Here is a 13748-nt window from a genome sequence, read left to right as displayed (position 1 = left end):
GACAAAATGCCTTATGATTTAATCGTTTGTATAGGATAGTCAGTGAATGTGGTAACAATTCATCAACTTTTACCTTGGTTCCACTTGCTGTGTTTTCTATGCCAAATGCAGCAGGTCTGCACACAGCCAAAATGAGCATGGAAAGTAAATAGTAAACCTGACACATTCTAACTGATGCAGTGGTATTTTGCTGCTTCTCTTTTACAGTATCTAAAATGCCTCACACCTACCTGCAAAATATTACTCCAAACAGCTCTTTCAGTTATTCTTCAGTTCTTTCAGCTTCATGCTGACTGTTTAGATGTGAGCTATTGCTTACTTTACTGTCATTCCTGGTCTAAGTCAGGCTCCTCCCTCCTCCCTAGGGCAACTTCCATTCATATCCTGAGTTAACAGAAGCACCTTCCTTTCTTGTCTCAGCTTCTTTCCCTTCTCTCTCTGCTAAAATTTGGTCATATATTATCCCTGTTCTGATGCCCTTTCTTATATCACTTGCACTGGAATGTTCCTACTACTGACTGGCACACAACTAATCAGTTTCTCACAGTTATTTTTGGATAGTTGTGATGGTTGGATTCTTTTCTCTTCCAGGTAAAGGCAGTGAAGTTTGGACATATTTTGGTCGTTGATGAAGCAGACAAAGCACCAACAAATGTTACCTGTATCTTAAAAACCTTAGTAGAAAGTGGAGAGATGGTTTTGTCAGATGGAAGGCGAATTGTTGCCAGTAAGTGGGTACAAAACATTTTAATAACTTATATTAAACTTTATCATGTTCCTGTTTTTCATCATTTACATTACTAAGCGCAGCCCTAGGAGTCCAAATGTAAAAAGCACTTGATGCTAAAAGCTTAGTAGTTAAAGAAATTACAGTGTCTTTTTTTTCAGTAGAGAACAATCTGAAATATGCCATGTCAATTTCTGTTTTTAAAAACTAGAGCTACTTTTGCCATAACCACAAAGGCTTTCTTAAATCAGCGTTCTTGTGAATCGAATTCTCAGGAATTAAAAACAAAACAGTAACCTGACCTCTTTATTTCCTCCTCACAATGAGAAGTAAGGATCTATTTGACCAAATTATGAACTTGGCTTTACCCATCTGGATAGTTGGCATAAAACTCAATCAGATCCAGTAGTAAAAATAAGAGTATAGCTAAGGTTGAATTGTTAAAGTCTTCATCTAAAATAACGGTGTGCTATTATTACTTAAAGATATGTTGCAAGATGGATACTTTGTAATTAGCTGGAGCTAATTCACAAGAATTGCAAGAACTAAGTATTTTTTATGATTTTTTTTTTAAAGTCCTCTTTAAAATACCCTCTTGAACTTAGTAGACACTGTAGTTTGGTAATAAAGATATGTGAGTGGAGCAATCTGTTCAGCACTCACGTGGTATAACACAGGTTTTGCTTGTGATTATGAATTACAGATGTGCATTTTTTTTAAATAACTTGCTAGTTCGTTTCAGTTTTTACTGTAGTACTTTAGAGGAGGGAAAAGGATTCCCAAAGTCCATGTGCCAATGGAGACATATTTGCTGGGAACAGGCAAGGGCAATCTGACTCATTTTGGTGAGGACTCAGCCTTCACATGGGTGACATTATGTGATTCTGGCTTTGCACAGATTTTTGAAATAGCCAGGGGGACTTTGAGTCCTGTGTTCAGATGTTATAAACATAGAAAAAGTACTTTTTTTTTTTTCACCCTTTACATCACCATTTTGGTAAAGTTAAACATAAAATCTTCTAATCATTTTTTTCTAATTCAATAATAATTGCAAAGCTTAAATATGCAATTAATAAATTATATTTCTTTTCTAGATCCTGCTCGTGTAGAGGGGAGAGAAAATGTCATAGCAATTCATCCTGATTTTAGAATGATAGTTCTAGCAAATAGACCTGGATTTCCTTTCTTGGGTAATGACTTTTTTGGCACATTAGGTAAGTGATTCACATTAAATGCTGAAGTGCAATAGAACTCATTAATACAATTACTATCTTTATTTTATTTGATTTCATTGGAGCAGGGATTCCCCATGCATATTAATACTCTGTTTTACTTATGATGCTTGGGGTTATATTCAGCTTGAAGACAAAAATGTGAATTTGGATCTATTAATAAAAGTGCTGAAACTTGCCCTGAGGTTAACAACTATACATAGTCATCTTTGTACAACTAGAATTGTTTTACTGGATCAGGACTAACATAAAATACGGACAAAGGCAGTAGAAATTTTTGTTAATGAACGTATCTGTAAATGTAGCAATAATATGAGCTGTAAGCTGTTGATAGCTGACATCAATGGTTAACACAAAAGTTCAGAGTTTTCTTTCCTTTACTGCAAGCCACTGGCCAGATGTTGTCTTGTTTCATACAAGTATTAGGAGCCTGATGGATGTTGTTTTTTTCTCTCTCTAAAGATGGGAGCAATTAACTTTATAGTGTTAATACTATTGGTATCTACTTCTTAATCCTCATTAGCTTCTCCGTGCGTGTAGTTTTATAGTCAGAACATTTGATAAAATACTAAAATTATCACCGTTTTAGGTAACCCTCTCCAAATTTCACATCCAAGTTTTTGTTCTAAAAACACACTCGTTTTAAAAAAAAACCTCCTGGTAGTTCCTAAAAACCTTTTGTGTCATCATGTGATACATAAGATTTGTGAGATTCATCACAGCTTCATCTGACAGTAAATGCAGGAATTTAAGCTTTCATGTCACCTAAAGGTGAACAGTGAAGAATTTATTGTCTGAAGTATAGTCCAATGTTAGTCTAAGTGGGCCTCTGCAGTGCTTTGGTGGTGTTGCCAACTAGATTATCAGTTAAATTGCCTTCCAGACCACAGTACCAATGTAGCCTAAATTCTAGGCAGGGACCTTAATTTATGTGTTTTTATCTGTCAACTCTAGCTGTAATACTTGTTCAGTAAGAAATAATGATACCATCAAAAAAAGCAGGAGGAAGCCCAGTCTTGTTCTGTATGATAGCTTTTTGTTTTTCAGAAGCCGTGTGAGTGGGCATTCCATGGCAGAGACCCACTGGCTCTGATTTTCACCAAGCTACACTGCCCCAAGATGTCCTTATTATAGCCTATTTATTTTCTATGACCTAATCTCTCTCCCTGTATTGACCCTTTAAACAAAACCAATTATCCTAGTATTGTATTTGCCCTACGTGGTAGAGGCTTAATGAAGATTTTGGGATGGATTTCGCTTTTCAAGCATAGGGACCCTTCTGCTTTTAACTCAAGTTCTTTTTCAGCAGAATCTGATCAAGCTTCTGCTGAGTTTTTTTACAAATCAATTCAGTTCTGTAGATTAGGTGGCTGGGATCAACATAATGCAAATACGTGTGGAGGACAGCTTGCTGTATTTCTTATCGTACTTCAAGGTAGGCAGAGGGAAAAGATAAATCCAGTACTTCATCTAAACCTCCCGTTTGGGTTTATGCTGTGGTATGTATCCCTGGATATCAAGAATTCTCTGCCTTCTGTGGTATTTTGAAGGTGCTCACAAATTTCTTCAGGCTTTTTTTTTTTCTTTTCTTTTGCATTTGATTTGTATTTCGTCTTGAAGTGAATTTCTCCCTTGTTATCACATATATTATAATAGCAGGAGAAATCTCCATGTTCCTGAAACCTCAATGTTCTTTACAGCAAGTTGATCCTTCACTTTTTTCAAAGTGTCTCCTCTCGATATGTTGCTTTCCCATTTAAGCTCCTGTACGAAATGCAGTGGAGCTGCTGCATCTCAAGTCTTTATAAAAACACCATAAATGTGTGTTGTTTATTTTTTCTATTAGGGGACATCTTTAGTTGCCATGCTGTTGATAATCCTAAGCCGCAGTCTGAGCTGGCTATGCTTCGACAGTATGGTCCTGATGTTCCAGAGCCCATTCTTCAGAAATTAGTGGCTGCTTTTGGAGAGCTGAGGAGTTTAGCTGACCAAGGAATTATCAACTATCCCTATTCAACTAGAGAAGTTGTGAATATTGTGAAGCATTTGCAGGTACAGTACATCAGAACTTGTTGACTTTATCACTATTAAATTTCTAATACTTGTAGAAAAAGATACCAGTATTGTTCATGGATTTATAATTCATTTAAGAGAAGGCTTGCATTTTGAAAGCTTAGTAATGCTAGGATGTTCAGGATAAGGATCATAAATGTACTAAGCATATATAGACGTACAGAATACCTGTGATTCTGTTTTTGTTATGTTTGATGTAAGAAAATGTTAAGTGAATATAGTACACAGCTTCATACTAGCCTGTATTATGCCAGCTTAGCATAGAATACTTGAAAAAGAATGTAGCTGTGCACTTTATGCTATATGGGATTTTTGTTTTTATTCATTTCCCAAGTTGGAAACAAGACTCTGTTGCACAACAGTAATATGCGACAGATGGAATTTGTCTAAGGAAGACATTACATGAATAATGACTTTGCTGACAGATACTTAGGAACTGTGATAGCTTCCTACACGCATTTTAAATGCAAAATCTTAAATTCTAATGTAATTATTATTATTTTATTATTTTTAAGTTTATGGTAGATTCTGACTTGTATCTTTATGAATTGAAGGATAGATTTTGACTGTATTTGAACTATAAAATATCTCAGTGACCTCTTAAATGGTAGTGCTGTTATTTTCTGTTTGTAATCAAAAAGCAGATAACTTGGTGGTTTATAGAGTATTTCCTGAATTACTGAATCCTAGATTTAAAAAGCATAGTGGAAATGTTAATGGATTTAGTGCAAATAGAAAATATATCATGCATTCTTTGACCAACTGTTCCTTTGTTTAACACTGGTATAGTATGGTTGAATTCTGCTTTTGTGTTTGTTAAGAACTAACAAAGAATTCTGAGATACTCAGCAGCTTTTTTGCCTTTATAGGCAAATGCTTTAGCCATAACATCCAACTCACAGCATCCAAAGGCAGGGACTGGGAGAAGAACAGCCCACTGTAGAGGTACATCAAGTTCAAGACCATCTAAGGAAACTCAGGGTGCACAAGTCCTTGGGATCTGACGGGCTTACATCTCAGAAAGCCAATTGTATCCTGGGCTACATGAAAAGAGAGATGGCCAGCAGGGTGAGGAAACTGGATATGAGCAAGAAATGTATGCTTGCAGCCCAGAAGACCAACATGATCCGGGGCTGCATCGAAAGAGGGGTGGCCAGCAAGGCAAAGGAGTGATTGTTCTCCTCTGCTCTGCCTTCATGAGGTCCCATTTGCAGCACTACGTTTGGACCTGGAGCCCCCAGCACAAGGAAGATGCGGAGTTGTTGGAGTGAAGTCCATGGCTTCAGGCCATGAAGATGATCAGAGGTCTGGAGCACCTCTCCTATGAAAAAAGGCTGAGGCAGCTGGGCTTGTTCAGCCTGGGAAGAAAAGGCTCCAAGGAGAACTCATTGCGTCCTTTCAGTACTTAAAGGGAACTTATAAACAGGAGGGAGACCAGCTTTTTACACTAAAAGCGAGTAGTCCATCCAAATAAGTATGTAAGCAAAATACTTTATGAGGCTCCAATAGCAATTGATAGGTATTTTCTTTCCAAACTGATAGGAGTGCGTGTTGGTAGTATTACTGATGTCCGTTACACACTTACATCTGAAATAAGAACAGAAGTGAGAATGGAAAAATTACACTCATGAGGAAGAGTAAGAGGGCTGCTGAAAAGCTTATGTTAAATGAACTCTTTGTTGTGCTTTCCAGCGTTCCATCCATCCATCTTCTATCTTCAAGTAATCTAGAGTTGCCAACTGACGCTGAAACATATGGGCTTAATTATTTTTTCTTTCTCATATTGTTGAAGAATGGAAGAGCTGCACTGCTGATTGTCTTAAGGACAATTATTCTCTGCTTCTGTCACCTTCAACTAAGTAGATAAATGTGGACATATCAAACTGGGCATTGGGCACAGATCAGTGAGGAAGATCCCTGTTTGCTGGTTTTTACTTCACTCAAAGTCAAGTGTAAATGTCCAAATAAATCTTCATCTTGCAGCTTTGATTTTTTTCTATGGCATTAGTTTTCAAGATCCTGGTCTCTTTGAAAGGTTGCAAAATTCTGTTTACTGTAACTTGTTTTTCAGTCTGCATGACAAAAAGGTTGGGGCTAGCCAAATGTAAGCAGTGAATATAAACATACTGTTTATTCCAAGTAAAAAGCTTTTAGGTCTTCAGGTAGAGAAGAAAGAGGAAGGAGGGAAATGAGTCAATGAAATTGCTGGTCCGAAGGAAGGAAGGAGGGAAGTTAGTCATGTTGTTACAACCGTTCCACAGTCACAATTTTATTGTACTATTGTGTTGGTTTCTTTCACATAATTTTAGGGTGGTATTTTTTTTTTCTTTCATCTGGTAAAAAAGAATTGGATATTTCAGAGAAAAAAATTATGGTTGATTACTGTTATCTGAGTGGGCATCATAGCATCAGAACTTGTTGATTAAGAGAACATTCTGATTGCTGTGACATCAATATGTAAACATTAGGCTAATCTGATGGGCCTTCAACATACAGGATTGTTTCTACAGTGTAGTTTACAAGGGCATTTTCCTGTAAATATTATGCAAATAGGTAACCCATAGTAATTTAGTTGTAGTCTAGATTGCATTCATATGCATTGCTTCTATGCTAATTTTTTTCTTAAGAAATGGCTTGATTTTTTTTTATTTGTTTTTGTGGAGTCTTTTTGTGAAGGTTGAGATATCAAGCTATCTGAAGACCTGTAACTGCAGACTGTCTACTCCAACTGCCTGTCTTGGTTATTGCACCTATTTCTTCCTGCTAATTGTATAGAGAATTTGAGTCTTGTAGCTCTAGATGGCAGGTAGCCTAAAGATACCTTTTTTGTCTCACTCACTTGCAACTGTCAGCACGTGTCAAATGTCAGAATTGTTGATGCTAATAGTGGCTTATGGGCAAACCCAGAAGCTCCATATGCTGCCCTTAACTGCTAGTGTTATATACTATGACTGCTTCTGCACCAACTGATCTACAGGCTTTCACTAGATCTTTTGTATGTTCTTATGCAGAGTCCAGTCACCCGATGTCTCTGGTAGATGTTAATCAAGCAACTCATATTTGTCCAAATAGTAAAGTAGAAATGGCTTTTCTACCAAGTCTATTGAGATTTTTCTCAATTTGAGGTATTTAGTTAGTTAGTTTTTCTTACTTTGCCTTCTTTCTTGTTTGTATCTGAGATTGATTTCTGTTCGCAGACAATAGAGTAACAGTTTTTGAGTGGTAAATGTGTAAGGTGCCTTCTGACCCTGAAGCCTACATTAGTCTTTTAAGCCTCTCCAGTAAGCTCTTGTGCTAAGATAGCAGGTGCTTAATACATTTTTTTCTGTTCATCTGATCTCAGATGGAAGCCAGGTTTATCACATCCACTTACATCCTTTTCTGTCTGTGCAGCTCTACACACAACACATGCTTTTTATCCTTTTGGCCAACTACATTGAATCTTAGTTACCAGTTACCAAAGATAATGAGGTTTCCGCTGGCTTAATCAGAATCAGTAGCTATGTGGCAGAGAGAAACAGTCTGAAATTTATGTCTCTGTGAATGAAAAGGCAAGCTGCTTTTCCTGGCAGTAGATGATGCCTACTGTAAAAGGGAGAGCAGTGGATGTAGTCTCCTTGATTTCAGCAGGGCATTTGATACTGTCCCCCACGACATCCTTATAACAAAGTTGAGGAAGTGTGGGATAGATGAGTGGACAGTGAGGTGGGTTGAGAACTGGCTGACTGGCAGAGCACAGAGGGTCGTCGTTGGTGGTGCAGAGTCTGGTTGGAGGCCTGTAACCAGCGGTGTTCCTCAGGGGTCGGTGATGGGTCCGGTCTTGTTCAACATCTTCATCAGTGACCTTGATGAGGGGATAGTGGCCACCCTCAGCAAGTTTGCTGATGATACGAAGTTGGGAGGATTGGCTGACAGCCTGAAGGCTGTGCTGCCATTCAGCAAGACCTGGACAGGCTGGAGAGCTGGGCAGAAAAAAACCGGATGAGGTTTAACAAAAGCAAGTGTAGAGTCTTGCATCTGGGGAGGAATAATTGCATGCACCAGTACAGGTTGGGGGATGAGCTGCTGGAGGGGAGCCCTGCGGAAAGGGACCTGGGTGTCCTGGTGGATGACAGGTTGGCCATGAGCCAGCAGTGTGCCCTTGTGGCCAAGAGGGCCAATGGCATCCTGGGGTGCATTAAAAAGAGCGTGGCCAGCAGGTCGAGGGAGGTGATCCTCCCCCTCTACTCTGCCCTGGTGAGGCCTCATCTGGAGCACTGCATCCAGTTCTGGGCTCCCCAGTACAAAAAAGACAGGGATCTCTTGGAAAGAGTCCAGCGGAGGGCCACAAAGATGGTGAAGGGCCTGGAGCATCTCTCCTATGAGGAAAGGCTGAGTGAAATGGGTCTGTTCAGCCTTGAGAAAAGAAGACTGAGAGGGGACCTGATCCAGGTCTATAAATATCTAAGGTGTGGGGGGCAGAGTGGTGAGGCCAGACTGTTTTCAGCAATGTGTGGTGACAGGACAAGGGGAAATGGCTGGAAACTGCAGCATAGGAAGTTCCGCACAAATGTGCACAAGAACTTCTTTACAGTGAGGTGACGGAGCACTGGAACAGGCTGCCCAGGGAGGTGGTGGAGTCTCCTTCTCTGGAGATGTTCAAGACCTGCCTGGATGCCTACCTGTGTGACCTGCTGTAGGGAACCTGCTTTGGCAGGGGGTTGGACTCGATGATCTCTGGAGGTCCCTTCCAACCCCTACAATTCTGTGATTCTGTGAGGCCTGTGTCATGATGCTGTCAGTACAGGACACGCACAGCCATCTGAAGCCTTTGCAACACATACAGAGGCAAGTAGTAGTCGCACGAAATAGACATCTGAAAAAAATAATCTGGATTTGTTACAGTCTGCATACCAGACACTTGTTGCTTTATTTTCAGAGTAGTGGTAGAAGTGCTGTAGAATAAGATTACCTGCTTGTACCAGTAAACTACTTTTTTATTGACGCTTGTGAGTCAACAATAGCAATATATGTGGTTGAAAAAGGTTGGATCCACAAAAAAATTATCTTTCACCCAAATTCTGTCACAGCTTTGTATGAAATAAAGCATTACGTATATAAATTAAATGAAAAAATGTTAAGAATTATTTCACTTAATATTTTTAAAAATAGAAAAGAATCCAAACCGTAAAAATACTCAAAGGAACGCTCAGAAGTGTTAGTCGAAGGGAAGGAACCAATGAACGAGAACCAGACAGACTGATGAGAGATCGATATTTTCTCCAGTAATCTTGTTTTAAAAATCAATAGAAACCAAATGATTTTTTTTTTTTTTAAATGTTAAACCCAAATGTTCAGACTTCAGTTTCTTCAAGTGAGCTGTCATTGCCTTTCTTCAGTAATCAGTTATCCAGGCAGTTATTAAAAAGGGGTTGAATTTGATCTGATTGGAACAAGAGAGTTACAATTTTTTAATAACTGAAGTGGAGGGCCTTTTTACAAGTGCTTGTGTTCAGAACGGGTTTTTTGGCAGCAGCAATCAGCTGTACTGATGAAATAAATTGTACTTGATGTCCTACTGGAAAACACAGGACTGTTGGTTTAATTCACTGATACTGATATTGATGATGATACAAGGGTGGATAGTGATAGGACAAGAGGGAATGGTTTTAAACTGAGGCAGGAGAGGTTTAGGTTAGATATTAAGAGGAAGTTTTCAACACAGAGGGTGGTGATGCACTGGAGCAGGTTGCCCAAGGAGGTTGTGGATCACAGAAATCACAGAAGCACCAAGGTTGGAAAAGGCCTACAAAATCATCCAGTCCAACCATTCACCCATCACCAACAGTTCTCACTTAACCATGTTCCTCAACACAAAATCCAAACATTCCTTGAAAGCCTCCAAGATCGGTGACTCCACCACCTCCCTGGGCATCCCATTCCAGTGCCTGACCACTCTTCCAGAGAAGCAGTATTTCCTAACGTCCAGCCTAAATCTCCCCTGGCACAGCTTGAAGCCATTCCCTCTGGTCCGATCACCAGTTACATGAGAGCAGAGGCCGACCCCCAGCTCACTACAGCCTCCCTTCAGGAAGTTATAGAGAGCAATGAGGTCTCCCCTGAGCCTCCTCTTCTCCAGGCTGAACATTCCCAGCTCCTTCAGCCGCTCCTCATAAGCCCTGTGCTCCAGACCCCTCACCAGCTTTGCTGCCCTTCTTTGAACCCGCTTCAGGGCCTCACTGTCTTTCCTGCAGTGAGGGGCCCAAAACTGGATGCAGTACTTGACGTGCAGCCTCACCAGAGCTGAGTACAGGGGGACAATCACTGCCCTGCTCCTGCTGGCAACAGCAGTTCCTGATGCAAGCCAGGATGCCATTGGCCTTCTTGGCCACGTGGGCACACTGCTGGCTCATGTTCAGCCGAGCATCAATCAATATCCCCAGGTCTGTTTCCTCTACACAGTCTTCCAAGCCACTCTGCCCCAAGCCTGTAGCGCTGCCTGGGGTTGTTGTAGCCTTTGGCATTGCCTGGGGTTGTTGTGGCCAAAGTGCAGGACCCGGCACTTGGTCTTGTTGAACCTCATCCCGTTGGCTTCAGCTCAACTATCCAGCCTGTCCAGATCCCTCTGCAGGGCCTTGCTACCCCCAGGCAGATTGACACTTCCAGCCAACTTGGTGTCATCTGCAAACTTACTGAGGGTGCACTCAATGTCCTCATCCAGCTCATCAATAAAGATATTGAAGAGGACAGGCCCCAGCACCAACCCTTGGGGAGCACAACTTGTGACCAGTCACCGGCTGGATTTAACTCCATTCATGACCGCTCTCTGGGCCCGGCCTTCCAGCCAGTTCCTTATTCAGCCAAGAGTGCATCTGTCCAAGCCACGGGCTGTCAGATTCTATAGGAGAATGCTGTGGGTGACAGTGTCAAAGGCTTTGCTGAAGTCTAGGTAGACTACATCAAGCAGCCTTTCCCTTGTCTACCAAGTGGGTCACTAGATCATAGAAGATCAGGTTGGTCACACAGGACCTGCCCTTTGTGAACCCGTGCTGGTTGGGCCTGAATCCCCCTGTTGTCCTGCACATGCCACGTGATCTCCCTCAAGACAATCTGCTCCATAAGATGCCCCATCCCTGGAGGCCTTCAGGGCCAGGCTGGATGTGGCTCTGGGCAGCCTGGTCTGATGGTTGGCGACCCTGCACATAGCAGGGCGGTTGAAACTACATGATCATTGTGGTCTTTTTCTATGGTTCTATGATACTGATGTCAGAATTTTACACAGTGATTCAGAGAAATACAGAAACATTTGGAGGCTGCTATTTGAGGCATGTCACCTAGGCTTCTTCATCATCTTGTGCAGGGCAGGTGAAAGGGTGGGTGGTGAGTAAACAAGGTATCTTGGTGTGAGGTTGTTGGTTCTGCTCTGCAATGAGAAGAGAATAACAAAGAAACCACAGCATTGGTCATAATCCGAGAATCTGTCTTGTTTGGTAAGGAATGAACATTTTAAACATTATCATATACCAACTGTATTTTGCTAAGCTGTGATAATGCAGAACTTCTAATAGCTTCCTCATGGGTAGGATTAAAAAGCAGCATATAGTTCAGTATACTTTTGTACCAGTGCTAGTAACTGAAATATTCTGTGGCATGTATACCATAGATTAAAAAAAAGGTTTTGTACAAGCCTATTTCTAGCAGTGGTATTCAGTTGTACCACAATAGCTAGCTAAATTTAGTGTTGCTTGACTCTGATATTTAAGAAGTCATGTATTTCTTCATTTGGGAAAATATTAAAATCCCCAGTAATGATGAGGTATGATTAAGAGTTCATGAAAAAAATCTGTTCTTCTGTTTTAGTTTTTATTTCTTTTAGGACTCAGCAGCTTTTATTAAAATGCTGTTATACATTTCAGTGATGTGTGTTATAACATTTTTTTTCAAGTTGCTTTTGTAGCAGCCATTGCTTGCCGATGGGAAAAAAACAATCAAGATTTCAGCTGCATATACCTAGAAATAAAGCTGTTAGGAGGTAAAGTTCTAGGAGATATAGTAGTTCAGGTGTTTTTTTTAATTCTTTTAAATTGATTTGTTCCATTTGCATCCTACATGAATAAGAACGTGTGTGAAAGGCTCAGTGATTTAGATGTGTTAATGTGTACAGCTTAAACAGCAGCTGTTTTTGTCAATGATAGATGAAATCTAAATTTTGGATAATTTGTATTCTGTTTAAAATACCTTCATGTGCCTTTAAAAATAAGGTTATTTAAGCTTGAAATTATGGCAGCATGCATAAAAATATACGTTTACTTCAAGCTGCCTTAATTTATTGGCGAACAGGTACGTGTGTGCTATAGGAGTTTCAAAAACCAGTGCAAGTACAGATGAAGCATTTGGTAACAATTTTCAGAAGTGCTAAGCTGCCTATAGGGCCTTCTGAAGGCCCTGAAAAAGCTTTCTGCTTTTCAGTGTGTTCCTGCTACATGAGTTCAATCAGTGAAGAAGTCTTACTGGATTCTAGGTCTTGGTGGGAAATGGGAGCAGAAAAATGTGTTTTCTTCTGGCAGAACGGCAATAATTAAAAGGTGTGAGGGGCAGTTCTTAAACCTGGAAGAGAACACTGTCCTTAAATCAAAAGTGCCGTTCAGTCGCAATAGTTAGCACTTTCTCTGTTGGAAATCCTAAATAAAATTTGATAGAACTGTTTTCTTTCTGTATACATTTCAGGTAGGATTTTCCATAATTAAATAAAAGCTTGTCCATCTTCAGTGTCTATTTCCACTGACATCCATCACAACCTAAGGTTATCTTTAGTAAGCAAGCAATGCATCTTCTGCTTTTCCATATTCAACACCGAGAATCAGAATTCTTAAATAAATTATACAGTTGAGTGCATGAATATATGTATTTGTGTCAGAACTTTCCAGTTAGCAGTTCCAAATTTAAAAATACATGCTGTGTTTAATTTTGTATTTGAACAATTAGGCCACCTTGTGATGTGTGTAACAAAAATGATTCTTCAAAACATGAGTGCAAATGATTATCTAACTAACTGTCTCCTATCTCTTTGTTTAATTCAGGTTTAGTATCATGAACTTCACTCTGACTTGAAGCAACGTACCTTCTTTTATTCCAGAAATTTATTGAAAATATTTCTTGATCCTTTGCATAAGTTAAGCAGAGTTTCTGTTAGAACTATTAACAAAGTATTCAGTAAAATAAATCTGGGACTTTGCTCCTTTACAGAAATTCCCAACTGAAGGACTGGCAAACGTTGTTCGAAATGTGTTTGACTTCGACTCCTACAACAACGAAATGCGTGAAATTTTAACCAGCACTTTGCACAAACATGGGATACCTATTGGAGCAAAACCAACCAATGTACAGCTGGCCAAGGAGTAAGAGTAACATAAGATACATTTTAAGAAGACATGTCTCTCATGATCACTTGTTCTGTCGTGTTAACTTGCTGCTGCTAACTGATTTTAAACCAACCTGAAATACTTGAAGTACTCCTCTGCTTTAAGTTTCTATGTCTACAGTAATTGAAATTTCTTCATGATAGACTGTTTGCTTTTTACTAATATTTAGTCTTTACTTAATGTCCATGTACGTATTCATAGTTTGTGTGGCAAACAGACATATATTAATAAAGGGAAATATTTGTTTCTTCTCCTGTGTTTTTAATTGAATGGCAACAAGCTTCAGAGGGATGGAGCACCTCTCCTACGAAAAAA

The 13748-nt window shown here is 39.8% G+C and overlaps 2 protein-coding genes across 4 annotated transcripts in view; one reads left to right on the top strand and one right to left on the bottom strand.

The window, feature by feature from the left end:
* NAA16 (N-alpha-acetyltransferase 16, NatA auxiliary subunit) overlaps window positions 1-13748 on the bottom strand; it is a 366631-nt gene that overhangs the window by 179157 nt on the left and 173726 nt on the right. The window lies entirely within an intron of this gene.
* VWA8 (von Willebrand factor A domain containing 8) overlaps window positions 1-13748 on the top strand; it is a 174965-nt gene that overhangs the window by 99243 nt on the left and 61974 nt on the right. For all 3 annotated transcript variants that reach the window (XM_052705551.1, XM_052705550.1, XM_052705552.1), the window contains 4 exons: window positions 592-727; window positions 1822-1941; window positions 3806-4011; window positions 13258-13409. In XM_052705551.1, the coding sequence (XP_052561511.1) occupies window positions 592-727; window positions 1822-1941; window positions 3806-4011; window positions 13258-13409 (614 nt within the window). The remainder of the gene's footprint in view (window positions 1-591; window positions 728-1821; window positions 1942-3805; window positions 4012-13257; window positions 13410-13748) is intronic.

Source organism: Tympanuchus pallidicinctus, unplaced genomic scaffold (genome assembly GCF_026119805.1).
Source record: "Tympanuchus pallidicinctus isolate F22 unplaced genomic scaffold, pur_lepc_1.0 scaffold6, whole genome shotgun sequence".
Lineage (NCBI taxonomy): Eukaryota > Metazoa > Chordata > Aves > Galliformes > Phasianidae > Tympanuchus > Tympanuchus pallidicinctus.
Note: the sequence above shows the minus strand (reverse complement) of the source record. Positions and strands in the feature narration are given on the sequence as shown.